Source organism: Silene latifolia, chromosome 10 (assembly GCF_048544455.1).
Source record: "Silene latifolia isolate original U9 population chromosome 10, ASM4854445v1, whole genome shotgun sequence".
NCBI lineage: Eukaryota > Viridiplantae > Streptophyta > Magnoliopsida > Caryophyllales > Caryophyllaceae > Silene > Silene latifolia.
Genome location: NC_133535.1, coordinates 84,089,876 through 84,105,722, shown reverse-complemented (window position 1 = coordinate 84,105,722; position 15,847 = coordinate 84,089,876). Strand labels below are relative to the sequence as shown.

General features: G+C 36.5%; 1 protein-coding gene across 1 annotated transcript; it reads right to left on the bottom strand.

Annotated features, from left to right (window-relative positions):
• Positions 1 to 1,005: 1,005 nt before the first annotated feature.
• LOC141607842 (uncharacterized) lies at positions 1,006 to 1,989 on the bottom strand. Its single transcript, XM_074427190.1, has one exon. The coding sequence runs from the start codon at positions 1,987 to 1,989 to the stop codon at positions 1,006 to 1,008; it is 984 nt and encodes a 327-aa protein (XP_074283291.1).
• Between the last annotated feature and the right edge of the window lie 13,858 nt (positions 1,990 to 15,847).

The window sequence follows — 15,847 nt, the reverse complement described above, 5'->3', positions numbered from 1 at the left end:
AGTCTCAGCCTCTAACTCTTTAATCAATTGCTCTGCCATGCCATTACAGTAGAAATTGGACTTATCCTAATTCATCACCAAACCAGAAGCCTTATAAAAGTACCTAAAAGCATTTAACAGTAGCTCAATACTCTTCATATCCCCTTTACAAAACATGATAAGATCATCTGCAAAGCATAGGTGGGTCAACCCAATGCTCTTACAGAGAGGATGATACCTGAACTGCCTGTGCTTATGTATCACCCCCAAAATCCGGCTGAGGTACTCTATACAAATAGTGAAGAGAAGAGGAGATAATGGGTCTCCTTGTCTCAAACCTCTTTTCCCTTGGAAGAAACCAAAAGTCTCACCATTTAGAGCTATAGAGTAGGATGGAGTAGTCACGCATTGCATAATGAGTTCAATAATTTGAGGAGGGAAAGCTAAAGCATCCAACATTTCATGAACAAACTCCCATTCTACTGAATTGTATGCTTTTTGTAGGTCTAATTTCATCAACAGTCGAGGAGAGCAAGCTTTCCTCTTATACAACATTATTGAATCTTGGCAAATCAAGATGTTCCCCACAATGTCCCTCCCTTTTATGAAGGCACTCTGTGAAGGAATTACAATATCAGGCAATATGTCTCTCAATCTATTGCAGATTACTTTAGATAGACACTTATAAACAGTGTTACAACAAGCAATTGGTCTAAATTGCTTGACATTCTCAGGAATTTCTACCTTTGGGATCAAATTAATCACAGTATTATTACACTGCTTCAATACCTTCCCCTTAGTAAAAGCATCTCTGATAGCAGTAGACACTTCATGACCAACAATATGCCAGGCATATTGAAAAATTGACTTCCAAAACCATCAGGGCCTGGTGCTTTGTTACCAGGAATATCAAACATAGCCCTCTTTATTTCAGTGTCTGAAAGAGGAGCTAACAAAGTAGATCTATGTTCATCAGTTAGACACTGACCCATCTTAACAATTGCCTGATTAACATGAGTCACAGGTTTACTCTCCTAGCAAGGATTTATAAAACTCTTCAAAAGCAGTCTTAATATCACCATTAGAATCACAATCTTGCTGTCTCATGTCTTTCATCTTGTACACCCTATTCTGGCTCCTACGTCTTTTGATCACTGAGTGAAAATAAGAAGTATTCTCATCACCCTCTGCAATCCAAGCTGCTTTAGCCTTCTGACGAAGGAACATGTTCCTAGCTTTTAGAAACTCTCCCAACTCTACAGCACAAACGTTTTCAGCATGACAAAGTGCACTATTCAAAGGATCCTGAACCAACTTCATTTGTATATCTTTAAGTGCTAGTTTAGTAACATTGGATAAATTTTCAATGTCACTAAACTGCTCCCTATTAAGCTTCTTCAGTTCTCCTTTCAACATCTTCAGTTTGGTGACCACTCTAAACATAGGGGTCCCCTGAACTATAGTCCTCCAATAGTTACTAACAGCTGGATCAAAATCCTTAGAGAGTGCCCACATGTTGTAATACTTAAAGGATTTAGGACGCTGCTGATGTAGGCATTCCAAGGTGATGAGACACGGGCAGTGGTCAAATAACCCCTCAGGGAGGAAATTTGCCACACTATCAGGGAAAGTATTAATCCATTCATCATTTATCAAAACTCTGTCAAGTCTACTATACACCTTCTCTCTACTTTTATGTTTGTTATTCCATGTAAAAAAGGCACCAGTTGCCTTAAGATCAACCAAATGGCAATCCTGAGTAACCTTAGACAGAGGAAGAACATCAGCTCGTGAAACCTGTGCCCCTCCAATCCGTTCATTATGAGCCATAATAGCATTATTGTCCCCACAAACCATCCAAGGACCAATGAGAGTCCTATGATAGGTTCTAATACTACTCCAGAGGCTCTCCCTCTCTGCAGCTTTGTTAAACCCATAGACCAAGGTGAACCAAAAATCTTTTCTCCTGAGCTTATCATACACTACAGAATGTATGGCTTGGGCAGTCATATCTTTCACATTAACTTCAAACACAGTAGGGTCCCATAACACTACAAGAAAAACTAAAACAGGCGACCGAAATTTGGCGACTGATACTGGTAGTCGCCAAATTGGCGACTGATTAAAAAATTAGCGACTGAAATCAGTCGCTAATTTGGCGACTGATTTTTTTAAAAAGGGAATCTAATTTGGCGACTGAAGTTCGATCGCCAAATTGCTTTATAGAAAACCGGCTCCCCTCTCTCCTGCTTTACTGTTTCGAAAAAAAAAAAAAAAGCAAATCGACAGGCGACAGCGACGAACAAGAAGACGACCAACAACCACGCAACCACACCACCACTTCCACCGCCGTGGCCACCGTTCTCACTGCCTCCGTCACTTTATTTAATTAGGTTAGTTTTTTTTTTAATTTCAGTTTAATTTGTTTAATTTGTTAGATTAATTTGTAGTTAGTTGGATTAATTTGTGGTTAGTTTGTTAGATTTGTTTGTAGTTAGTATGTTACATTAATTTGTAGTTAGATTTAGTTTAATTTGTGTTTGAATTAAAAGGGAATGATTAAGGAGATTTGTGTTTAGGTTTAGGGTTATGGGTGATGGTTTGGTCGGCCGTGGGTGGCGGTGGGTCATGGGTGGCGGTGGGCCGTGGGTGGGGTGGGTCGTGGGTGGCCTTGGGTGGGTCATGGGTTGTGTTTGGTGAAACCGTCTCATTATTATTAGTATTAAGCTAAGTGGAACCGTCTTATTATTATTATTATTATTATTATTATTATTATTATTATTATTATTATTATTATTATTATTATTATTATTATTATTATTATTATTATTATTATTATTATTATTATTATTATTATTATTACTAATTAAACCATCTTATTATTATTAGTATTAAGCTAAGTGAAACTGTCTTTTGCATTAATGGAATGAGCTAAGTGGAACCGTATTTTGGATTAAGAGAAATTAGCTATTACCTAAGTGGAGCCTTCTTTAGCACTTGATTTTGATAAATTTAGTTTGATAATTCATGTTATTGATGAATTGAGGTTGAATAACCCTGTTTTTTTTGTTTTTCTGTTCTCCTTCCAGGGTTGTCACCGCGTGGATGAGCACCACTGTCCGCGGTAGCTGTTGCTTCTTGTTTTCTTTTCATTTTTGCTTTTACTTGATTAGGTAACCTCCTCTTACCAGTTACCTTTTAAATTTACTAATTTTAATTCAAATTATGCTACGGACTCTAGGATAGAAACCTTTATTATGTTGTTGAATTGTGCTATTGATTGACTTAATTAATTTAGTACCAAGTGTTGTTGTTTATCTTAAACTTTAAATTAGTGTTAGTTTGATTTGATGTTGTACTCATTAGGAGTAATTCTTGAATAGTCCCCATTTTGGGACTGTCTTTTTACGTTTCAAGTCATTTAGGTAGTAAACACGTATTTGTGATTTATTAATGAGGAATGAGTTTGGTGGCGATCCCTTTAATGTTCTCCGAATACATGTATATGTGGAGTAATTATTTATTCTACATTGATGTGTATTTGGAGAATTGAAGGGAATTGCTGCCGAATTTTTTTCTCATTAATAAATTACAAGTGTGTTTGCTAGTGACTTGAAACGTACATTGACGGATTTAGGTTGGAGTGATAAGGACCCCATTCGAAGATGGATTACTTATTGACAATATTTATATATTATTTTCATATGTTTATTGTATAATGTGGAGTATAATGTGAAAATTTTGTATGTAATATTATTGTTATTTTTTAAAAATGTTTAAATTATTGTGGGGTCTTCTTTAGATTAAAATGAAGAGATTGGAACGTTCATGGATGTATGAAGGAAGATTAGACAATTCCAATAAGAAAAGACGTCCTACCGCTAGATTTATAAAGGGTGTTAGCGAGTTTATTGAATTTGCTAAATAACAAGATGAATATGACTTGGTAGACAAAAAACTTAGGTGTCCTTGTGCCAAATGAAAAAACCTGAAATACCAGCTTGACATTGTAGTAGAAGAACATCTCATTATAAACGGGTTTAAGCCAAATTATTACAATTGGATTTCGCATGGAGAAGCATATTCTCCAATTCATGAACAAGCTCACACCCAACAAATACAAATTGATTAGAACCCATATAGAGAGATGGTTGTTGATGCTATGGATTCCACTATTTTTAATAGTGATGACCATACAACCATTTGTGAAGAACAACCGCCACACCCACATGCAAAAGCCTTTCTTGACATGTTAAAAGCCTCAGAAAAACCCTAGTATGAAGGAAGCAGAATGACATTGTTAAAAGCCGCTTCTAGGCTAGTTACCTTGAAATGTGAGTTTAATATGCCATTTCTTGCTGTTGATGGCATTGCCTCGTTCCTTGAGGAATCTTTCCCCGATGATAATATCATGACCCGAAGTTTCTACACTACCAAAAAAGTAGTTAAAGGTCTTCAGTTACCGCATGAAAAGATTGATGAATGTCCTGAAGAATGTATGCTATTTTGGAAAGATGATGCTTTGCTTGACAAATGCAAAGATTGTGGGGCGGATAGATATGAGACAAGTGAAGGAGATGCAGTTTTGGTTTTGAAAAAAAGGCAAGGGTAGTAAGAGGGCCAAAAAGAGTAAGAAACCAATAGCATGTAACCAATTGTTTTATTTTCCTCTCGCTCCAAGACTTCAAATAATCTATGCCACCAAAAACATTGCCGAACAAATGAGATGGCATAAAGAAAACCCACGTGCTCCGGGGAAGATGTGTCATCCTAGTGATGAGGAAGAATGGAAATGATTTGATCAGATGTATCCTGAATTTGCCAAGGAACCCCCCAATGTACGACTTGGCTTGTGTACGGATGGATTTGATCCTTTCGGTAATTTTGGGAGAAAGTATTCTTGTTGGCCCGTTATGGTCACACCATAAAACTTACCACCTTGGTTATGTATGAAAAGGCCATATATCTTCTTGTCTCTTATTGTTCCCGGACCAAAAAGCCCAAAACATAATTTGGATGTTTATTTACAACCATTGGTGGAGGAGTTGAAATATTTGTGGGAAGTTGGGGTGGAAATTTATGATGTGTCTAAAAAACAAAATTTTCAACTTAAAGCTTCCCTTTTGTGGACAATAAATGATTTTCCCGCCTATGGTATGCTATCTGGGTGGTCTACACAAGGACAAAAAGCATGTCCTTGTTGCATGGGGGAATGTAAAGCATTTTGCCTTCCCAATAGCAAGAAAATAAGCTGGTTTGATTGTCATAGATGCTTCTTACGAGAGGGAAATCCACATAGGAGGAACAAGAAAGCTTTCAGAAAAGGTAAAGATGTGCTTGATTCCCCTCCGAAACGAGTGCCTGGGGATGAGATATGGAAGACGGTATGTGATTTACCATCCCCTGTTGATGGTACCGAAGAAGAATTTAAAGAACTGAAAAAGCAGAAAAATGGTTGGTTTAAAAGAAGCATTCTTTGGGACCTTCCTATTGAAAGACAATGTTGATAAGACATAATTTGGATGTAATGCACATAGAAAAGAATTTCTTTGAGCAACTAATTGACATGATCATGGATGTAGAAGGTGAAAAATGAGATAGCATTGCTTCTAGAAAAGATTTGCAGATATTTTATCATCGTCCCAAATTACACATTCGCGGCGACGGGTCTAAGCCAACATCCATTTTCACTCTCGACAAAGCTAAGAGAAAGGTATTGTGTGAGTGGTTACAAAATTTGAAGTTTCCTGATGGGTATGCATCAGATTTTAGTCGATGTGTTGATCTTAAGAAGCTGAAGTTGCAAGGCTTGAAAAGTCATGATTTTCATGTATTCATGGAGCGATTATTACCCATTGCTTTGAAACACCTCGTGCCGACAAACGTTTAGAATGCAATTGTTGAGATTAGTCAATTCTTCCGAGATTTATATGCCTCTTCAATATGTGTTGATGACATGATTCGTCTGGAAGAGCAAATACCACAGTCATTGTGTAAGCTTGAAATGATCTTTCCTCCTGCATTTTTTAACTCCATGGAGCATCTACCGGTTCATTTTCCATATGAAGCCAAAGTTGGGGGACCCGTCCAATATAGGTGGATGTATCCATTTGAAAGGTAATTAAGATAATCTAGCTACTTTTAAATTAAAATTAATAATAATAACTAATCTATTTATTATATGTTAACTTTATTATTAATTAACTATTAATAAAACTCATCATTAACTTTTATAGGTTTCTTAATCATTTGAAGAAAAAAATTGGTAATAACGCTAGGGTGGAAGGTTCTATATGCAATGCTTATTTAACGGAAGAGATTGCAAACTTTTGTTCTCTTTACTTTGAAAAACATATAGAAACCAAAGCAAAAAACTTGAATGTTGAGAAACCGGATGAAATAGACGGAAGTTTACCCGAATTTTTTCAAACTCAAGATGATGAAGGGTGTTCATCAAAGGGCAAACAAGATATTTGGATGATAAGGAGTATAATCGTGCCCACCTTTACGTGCTATCTAATTGTGACCTCTTGGAGTCATACGAAACACAGTTTGTTAATGATTTCATTGAGAGGAATCCTAATATAAGTAAGGATGATGTTTGGGACAAACATGAGGACCAATTTCCAACATGGTTTAAGAAACATGTAATTGAGTTGAATATTCAAGATAATTTGATAAGAAGTTTGGCGTTTAGTCCTTCAAGAATGGTAAGAACGTGGAATCGATACTCGGTTAATGTGTTTAATTTTCAAACATTCAACCACGGTAAAGGTAAGGCTAGGTTCAATTGGGGGGTTACTATTTCTTCTCTTTATGACAATGAATACTATGGTATAGTTGAAGATATCTTTGAAATTAGTTATAATGGACGTGACCGAGCTAATAAAACTGTCTTATTCAAGGTTGACTGGAAGGATAATTCTGTGTCTGGAATGAGAGTACATGAACAATACAAGCTTGTAGAAGTGAATCGTACTAGAACATACTCTAAGTATGATCCATTTATACTTGCACATTAGGCTCATCAAGTGTATTTTGCTACTTATCCAAGCACAACAAATGATAGAAATCAAAATGCGTGCTGTGCAATCTTTAAGACAAAGGCACGGTCACAAGTTGATACAACTTTTTTCCAAGAAGAAAACGTTTCAAATGAAACACTTTTGTCTCCACCCGATGAAATTAACTATGAGCATGAGAATAAAGATGGTGAAGACATGGAAGAGGAAGAATATTATGATGTGGAAGAGAGACTGCCGGGGGAGGATGAGGAGGAGGAGGAGGAGGAGGAGAGGAGGGAAGAAGAGGAGGAAAGGAGGGGGGAAGTGGAGGTGAGGAGGAGAAAAGGAGGAGGAGGGACGAGGGGGATGACGAAGACGATGATGATGATGATGAGGATGAGGATGAGGAGGATGACGATGACGATGATGGTGATGGGGAAGAAAACGATGAGTATGATTTAATTGGTATAATTTTGTATTCCTCAAGAGTAAATAATTAAAATTTAAAAGTCCGTATAATTTTCATTTATCATTATTTGTGTTAATTTTTATTTGTATTACTGCAGATGGCTGGAGCAGGTCGAGGTAGGAAGCATGGAGGCGGCTCAGGTTCTCGACAGAGTACGCGTGAGGAGGAGGAGGAGTTTGTGCGTGAGGATCCGATGGTGATAGACGATGACGGTGATGGTGACGAGGATCAGCCTGACGCTACCGACGATGCAGGACCACAGGTGCAGATACGGTACACTGCGGATCATCGGATGATACTTGACTCGGCGGGATTATGGTAAGTCTTATACTTTATTTGTCTACGATTATTATTTTTTTTTTTTGTAAAATAATAATTATTTCTAATTTTACATGTTCAAAATAAATGCAGGTTTATGGACGATTGTGTGATACGAGGTGTAACGAAAATCACGAAGACTAATTTCGTGGGTTCAGTTCCTACATCGTGGACTTATTCTTCTAATGCACAAAAAGAGGCATGGTTCAATAACTTTCGGGTATATATTTTTCGTAGTTCTTTGTTTTAGAAACCAAATAATTAATTCTGATAAATTTTTTAAGAACAAGTTAGACTTTTATTTTATACTGATATGAAATTTTGTCGCCTTTTTTTTTGTAGCAAGCATTTTCTTGTGATGAGTCTCAAGAAATAAATGTCAGTAACAGGTACAATGATGGTACTCGACGATATCGGGACGTGATCTAGAAGACGGTCAAGCGTCCGAAGGAGCCAGAGAACATGAAAGGTATTTAATTAACTTGTTTTGTTATTTGTATTAATTAGCATATACTCTCTTATATTATAAATAATATCAGTAACTTATTAGTTATGATTTCATATGTGTAATTGCAGGTGAGAAGTTTGAAGACCTAATAAAGCATACTAAAACCAAAGCTTTTCAGAAAAGGTCTAAACAAGCATCCCTCAACAAAAAAAGGAGGAAATAAAGAGGCTGTGGTCGAGCCTACTTATTACGGGGGATCCCGATCATTTTGGGATCATGTATTGGGTGTAAGTTTATCTATTATTTCACACTAATTTTGGTTTTCAACATGTTTATTTTATGTTAGATTTTTTGTTTATTTTCTAACATGTATGTTTTCTTTCATTCAGAAAGGAAAGAAGAAGTCAAAACCGGTTACGACGGTACCGGAACTGTTTCTGGACACGCATTCTAGGGTTGACCACAAAGGGATTAGGAGTTGGACTAAGCCAAAAGACAAGGAATTATCTGTAAGTTTTCCCTAACACTTAATTTTTGTTAATTTACTCTTTTTTAATGTCTTATTTTGGTTACCATATTAACTTATAATGATTTGTTTAATATTGTAGGATGCATTTGAACATGAAAAAGCCGCCAATCCAGAAAAAGCGGATAATGACATATGATTTGAGTTGGTGAAAGGCTTCAAGAAAGGGCACGTGTATGGTATCGGAAGTTCAACACCGGCTTTCTATGACAACACGCGTAGGAGATCGACTTCAACAATTCCCTGCAACACATATCAACCGGGAGTTATTAGTCAACTTCAAGCTCAAATTAGAGAGCGTGATGAACGTGAAAGAAAACGTGATGAAGAATTCCGCCAAATGAAGGAAAAAATGGCAATGTTTGAGACTTGGTGGCAAGGTTGTAACCCTGGACCTAGACCCGACTACGATCCTTTTGATCCGCATGGTCCACAAGGGGGGAGTGGAGCCGGTGTTGGCTTCCAAGTAGTTAAGTATGTTTAATTTAGCATGTAATAAGACTTGAACTTTAGAATATGTTTGCTTGTAAACATTTCATTTTCAATATATGAAATGAAGTTTGGGAAAAATGTGTGGTGTTGGGTTGAAATTTGAAATGTATGGTGTTGTGTCTGTTGAAGTTTGGGATGTATGGCGTTGTGGAACTTCGGTTTGTATGCAGGTTGTAAATATTTGGCTAGCAATGAAAACGAAAAAAAACCACCAAAACAATCAGTAGCTTTGGCGACTGAAAAGCCATTTAGCGACTGAATTTCAGTTGCCAATTTGGCGACTACCTTGAAATGAGTCGCCAAAAAAGCCTCGGTGATTTTGGCCACGTCACCCAAATTTGGCGATTAAAAGGCAATTTAGCGACTAAAAGTCAGTCGCTAATTTGGCGACTACCTTTTTTCAGTCGCCAAATTGGCGACTACCTTTTCATTCGCCAATTTCGTCATTTAACGACGGATATGTCAGTCGCCAAATTTGGCGACCGACTTTAGTCGCTAAAATTAGAAAAGGCGACTAATAACCAAATTCGGCGACTGACATCAGTCGCTAAATTGATTTTAGCGACTGATTTCAGTCGCCAAAATCGATCGCCTGTTTTATTTCTTTTTGTAGTGTAATAACCAAATTCTACTTGCACTATGCAGGTTAGAATTGGTGCATATGGACTAAGTATCACACAAGATACTCCTGATCTTATTCCATCTATGACTTTTTATTTTAGTTTCAACTAAACCAAACAAACCTACTTTATTCTGGATAAGGAAATGTTTTATTTCAAACTGTTTATTAATATTATTCAACCCTCGCACATTCCAGAATCTACAACTACCCATTATCAACTAGGACTCTACTGCATTCACCTTTTTCAACAATCCTATCCCTGGTCTTCTGAATGGAGTGACTCAAAGCTTCCATGAAACTCAAGCCCCCTGGAATGAAGACTCTCCTCTCACCACAATCCTGCCTCATCATTCTAGTAAGGAGCCTTCTAGGCATAGATTGTTCTACCACAGGTTTAGGGACAACCACAGGTGTAACAGTTCCCAAATCAACAGGAGAAGTACGTTGTTGCACCTGCACTTTCTGCTGAATTGGAGCTGTCACTTTCTGAACTGGTATCGTTTTAAGTTTCTGCTTCACAGGAACAGCAGCCTTAGGTTTCCAAACCTTGGCTACAGGCTTACCATCTCTTTTTCTACATTTAGCAGCCTCATGTCCCATCCCCTTACACGCAGTACATGTAATAGGAAGCCAATCATACATCACTTTAATTGAGTGCTGCTTTTCACTCTCATCAAAAAAGCCAATCTCAGTAGGAAACTCCTGATCAACATTAACCTCAACCATTATTCTAGCATAACCCAGAAAATCCCGGTTCTGTGTGGCTTCATCACTCTTAATGTAAGTCCCCACAGTACCACTTATTTTCCTTAGGCATTCAGTCCCTAAGAACTTGACATCTAAGCCATAAAGTTTAATCCAAATAGGAACGCGTTTAACATCATGTTTCATTAGTTCCATTTCTGGTTCCCATGCTTTCACAATTACCGGCTTGTTGTAAAAAATTAGGTGACCATTATTTAACACAATTTGCTGCTTTTCCTTAGTTTTAAAACGTACCAAAAAATCCATTAGGCATAAACGCAATCTTATCCACCCCATAACCCTGCCAAATCCGTTTGACATAGCCACTAAGCACAGAGCTAGGTGGATCAGCGCCTAAAATGTAACACACAACAGAGGTAGACCAAAATTTTATCTCACCAGCAACATCCTCATTAGATAATCTGAGTAATGGTTTAACTGGCGTCGTCTTCTCTACCTCCGGTTGCGGTGCCAATTCTTCAGCTCCGTCATGCTCTTCCTCCTTAATAATTGATTGCAAGTCAGAATCAAAGTCATCCGATGAAAACCGAAGATGCCTTGGGGTTTTCCCCTTATTGAAACGAACATCTACTACATTTTTTTGATTTTTTTGTGAAGAATGCGATGAAATTGAAGGATTTGTAGTGTTTTTCTTATTTCGATCCATGTTTGCTTCAGAAACAAGCTAAACTTAAGAAATTAAGGAGAATTTTATCTCTCTAAGTTCTCTCTCATCCTTTTCGTACCTACCGAAGTGATTTTGAACATGTCAACTTACACAAAATTTTTGAAGGACATCTTGACTAAGAAAAGAGTCTTGGGTGACCAAGAAATAGTGGCAATGGAAGACGCATGTAGTGCTCATATCCTTAACAAAAAGCCCACTAAACTTGGTGACTCGGGAATCTTTTCGATTCCTTGTGTGGTTGGTCGTGTTCCGATTTCTAGAGCTCCTTCTGACTTGGGAGTAAGTGTGAGTGTCATACCTCTAAAGGTTGCAAGATAAATTGACATTCATAGTCTTGCTCCTACTACCATGACCCTCCAATTGGCAGATAGGTCCGTCAAGCGCTCTTTGGGGGTGCTTTAAGACATGCCCGTCAAAGTTGGAAAATATTTAATCCCGGCCGATTTTGTTGTCCTTGATATCCCGGAGGATAGCTATACCCCCATTATCCTAGGTAGGCCATTCTTGGCTACCAGAGGAGTACTTATAGATGTGAGAAATGGGCGGCTAACCTTCCGGATTGAGGGTGACAAGGTCGAATTTAATCTTCCAAATTTGATGAAAGGCCCCAAAGTTTAAAGAGCAAATACTATTAAAGTGATTGATGAAGTAGTTGAATCGGTGGCTCGGGAAGAGTCTGAGATGGAAGAGGCCTTCCAAATCTCCCTACATGATGAGGAAATGAAAGAGGACCATGAGGTCGATAATGAGCTTTTGAAGAAAGTGGACGGACTACTTCCTCCAAAGGTACAACTCAAACCTTTACCTCCCTCACTCAAGTATGCCTTTCTTGGTGAGGAAGAGTATTATCCTGTGATAAACAATGCAAACCTTAGTGAAGCTCAAGAATAAAAACTTTTGAAAGTCTTGAAAATTCACAAAATCTCACTAGGGTATAGCATTGATGATATCAAGGGACTAAATCCAAATTTGTGCATGCATAGGATCGTGTTATATGAGGGAAGTCAACCTAAGGTTGAAGGTCTACGGTGAATAAACCCTAAGATGGCCGAGGTTGTAAAAAATGAGGTCTTAAAATTGCTTGAAGCGGGGATTATTTACCAAATCACCGATAGTAAGTGGGTGAGTCTCGTCCATGTAGTACCAAAGAAAGGTGGGGTGGCTATGGTGGAACAAGAGGATGGGACTCACATGCCTACTTGTCCGGTGACCGGGTGGCGGATGTACATTGATTATAGAAAACTAAATGCCGCCACCCTTAAAGACCACTTCCCTATCCCCTTCATCAATCAAATGTTAGAAAGGCTAGCGGGGCATGCTTACTATTGTTTTCTTGATGGATACTCCGGATTTTTCCAAATCCCAATCCATCTGGAGGACCAAGAGAAAACAACATTTACATGCCCCATTGGAGTTTATGCTTACCGGAGAATGCCATTTGGGTTGTGTAATGCACCTCACACCTTTCAAAGGTGTATGATGGCCATTTTCTCAGATTTTCTTGAAAAGAGCATGGAAGCCTTCATGGATGACTTTAGTGTCCATGGAGACTCCTTTGACCATAGACTTGTTAATTTGACAAATTTTTTGAAGAGATGTGATGAGCACAATCTAGTTTTAAATTGGGAAAAATGTCATTTTATGGTTGAAAAAGGGATTGTGCTTGGTCACATTATCTCCAAGAGGGGCATTGAGGTAGATGGAGCCAAAGTTGCGGTCATAGAAAATTTATCACCTCCCTCAAATGTGAGGGGGTGAGGAGTTTTCTTGGTCATGCCGGATTTTATAGGCAATTCATTAATGACTTTTCAAAGATTGCAAAACCATTAACCTCACTTCTCCTCAATGATGTGCCTTTTGTGTTTGATGAAGTTTCTCTTGAGTCATTCCATAGGTTGAAGCAGGCTTTGGTCTCGGCTCCTATAATTCGGGCTCCGGATTGGAATCTTCCGTTCGAGATTATGTGTGATGTGTCGAATTTCGCGGTGGGCGCGGTTTTAGGCCAAGTAGTTGACAAAAGGCATTGTTGGAGTTAGTGTCCTCCACAATAGTGCGTTTACATATTAAATCTCATTAAAGGAATATCATCAGGATATTTATTATTTGATCCTCGTCAGTTGATTAACGTAAATTGATAACGGTTGGCTGACTAAAGTTTGACGTTATTGTCGTGAGACGGCGGTAATCAACTGACCCCTTTCGGTCACACCTAAAGGAACGAACCCCAATTGATAACTAATTAATTGGATGAGATACAATTTATTTAGTTCCTTGATTTATTGACTATAAGGTTAGTCGATCCTTTTTAGAGAGATTTTGAGTTGCAAACTCGAGGCCCGGCAGTTATTATTTAATTATGCGATAATTGAATAATAAATTTTCTGAGACGGGTTTTAGTTAATTAATTGTTAATTCACTAAATTGTACTAATTGATTAATGTGATTAATATTAGTACGTAAATAATATGTGTAGCGGTACACGTATATTTACGGAGTGTTTTGAACAAAATTAATCGGGAAGCATTTAAACATAAGACGATGTTTAAAGTAAAATTATACGTATTTGTGCGACAAATATAAGAACCGATTTGGACCCGTAAATGGGTCATGGAAATCATATAAATGGGATTGTGTGTTGCTTTAAACACAATCATTCCACTTACACATTTTTCTTCCCAAAAATGCTTTTGTTCTTTTCTAAACTATGCTCCATTGGGCATATTAAAATAAAATAAAATAAAGCAACACTCCTCACTCTATCATTTTGTTCATTGACAATACACTTGAACATTTTTGCATGTGATAGAAAGTGTAAGAAAATTACATCTCTCTAAAAAATAATAAAACATTTTACTAAGATTTGTTAGTAAAACAAATATTTACTAAGATTGTTAGTAATATTATAAATATTACGGTATCATGGTAAAATTTAACAAGTATCTAGTTAATACTTGTAAGATTATTGGGTTTTGTTCTTGGGTGCATATTGAAGGATATCTTCTAATTTGAAGATTTGTTCTAGGAGGATCATCTTTCTTTTATTAGCACAAGAACAATCTAGATAGGTGATCTAGATTGTGCCCATATTACCATCAAAATCAATGTTAGGAAATTGTATTTCCTTAATCTTTATTATTATGCTTTTATATTAGCATGCATGTTACATAGATCACTATAATAACATATTATAAGATAATTTGTTTTAAATTAGAGAGTATAATTTGGATCTATAATCTTTCAAGTGGTATTAGAGCTAGGCTTGTAATTTGCATGTTGATTTTGAGCATTTTTAATAAATTATGAGTTAATTTAAAAAAACTCTAAAATTGTGATAGAAGAGGTTTTACTACGAAAAATTTTGGGCATGCATACCTACTGATCTCAAAAGGTTTGTGGTAAAATTTGGTGGTTTGTGAAGTCATTCTGCTATTTTTAATGTTTTTTGTAGAAAACCGAGTAAAAAATGTTGTATTTTGGTTATAAGAGTTAACTAAAAATAGTTAAAGGTTGATTCTGTTGGAAATCTATATCTCATTACTATACATATTCATATATGTTTCAAATTAATTTAGTCATAAAATTAAATGTTGATCTTATGCATGCAAACAATAAGTAAATATTAAGAATAAATCATCATCTTACATTGAAGATTTCGGATTATTGGGCACCAACAAGATCTCCTTCTTGTTAGTTCTTGAGCTACAATAAATATAAGGATGATCCTCCAAAAATCCCAAAGTAGAGATTCTCCTCTTGATTGCACCCAAGATTATCCCTTATCCCCACTAAATAATATTAGCTAGATATTAGTTTAGTAGTTTACCTTAAAATTGATTACTAACACTCATATATTACACTAATAATTTTAGTAATCTTTTATGAACAATTTGAATCAAAAATCTCATGTTTTGATGAAGATTAAAGAGAGAGAAGAGAGCATAATTCATGAACCTTTTGCATGTGATATATTAGAATGAATAATAAGAGAAATTAATCCTCTTCATTGTGGAGGGTTCACGGTTGGAGTGGAGTATAGGGCATCTACTTTCCACTTTTTGTCTTCACAAGAAAATAGATTGTAAGAGTAGGTGTAAGGCTATTAGGTATAGGCATCATTGTTTTATTTTTATCACATAAAATAAAATAACCACAACCCACTAACTCCTCCTCCATTTCGGTTTACTCATAATATGGACCACCATTTTATTTTGTCAATTTGTCAATTGTCACACAATATGTCACATGTAGTATGATGCATGTTATTAATTAATTTAATGCATATTTATCACATAAATATCATTTCATGAATTAATTAAATTACATCCAATAAATTGACTAGTGATACTTGATCACATAAATAAAATGGGTCATGTAATTATAATTCACAACATTTTGTAATTATAATTAACCATTCATTCTTATCTCTATTGTTTCTCAAACAATAAACAATTTTAGTAACAAAGCATTTTATTACTAAAATAAATCTTATTTAATCCCATTACAATAAGATAATTATTCTCTCTCACAAATTGAATTGTTCAATTTTAAAGAATTGAT

Coding starts and splice junctions, on each gene's coding strand:
- LOC141607842 (XM_074427190.1), bottom strand. CDS start 1,989: ATGACTGCCCAAGCCATACATTCTGTAGTGTATGATAAGCTCAGGAGA.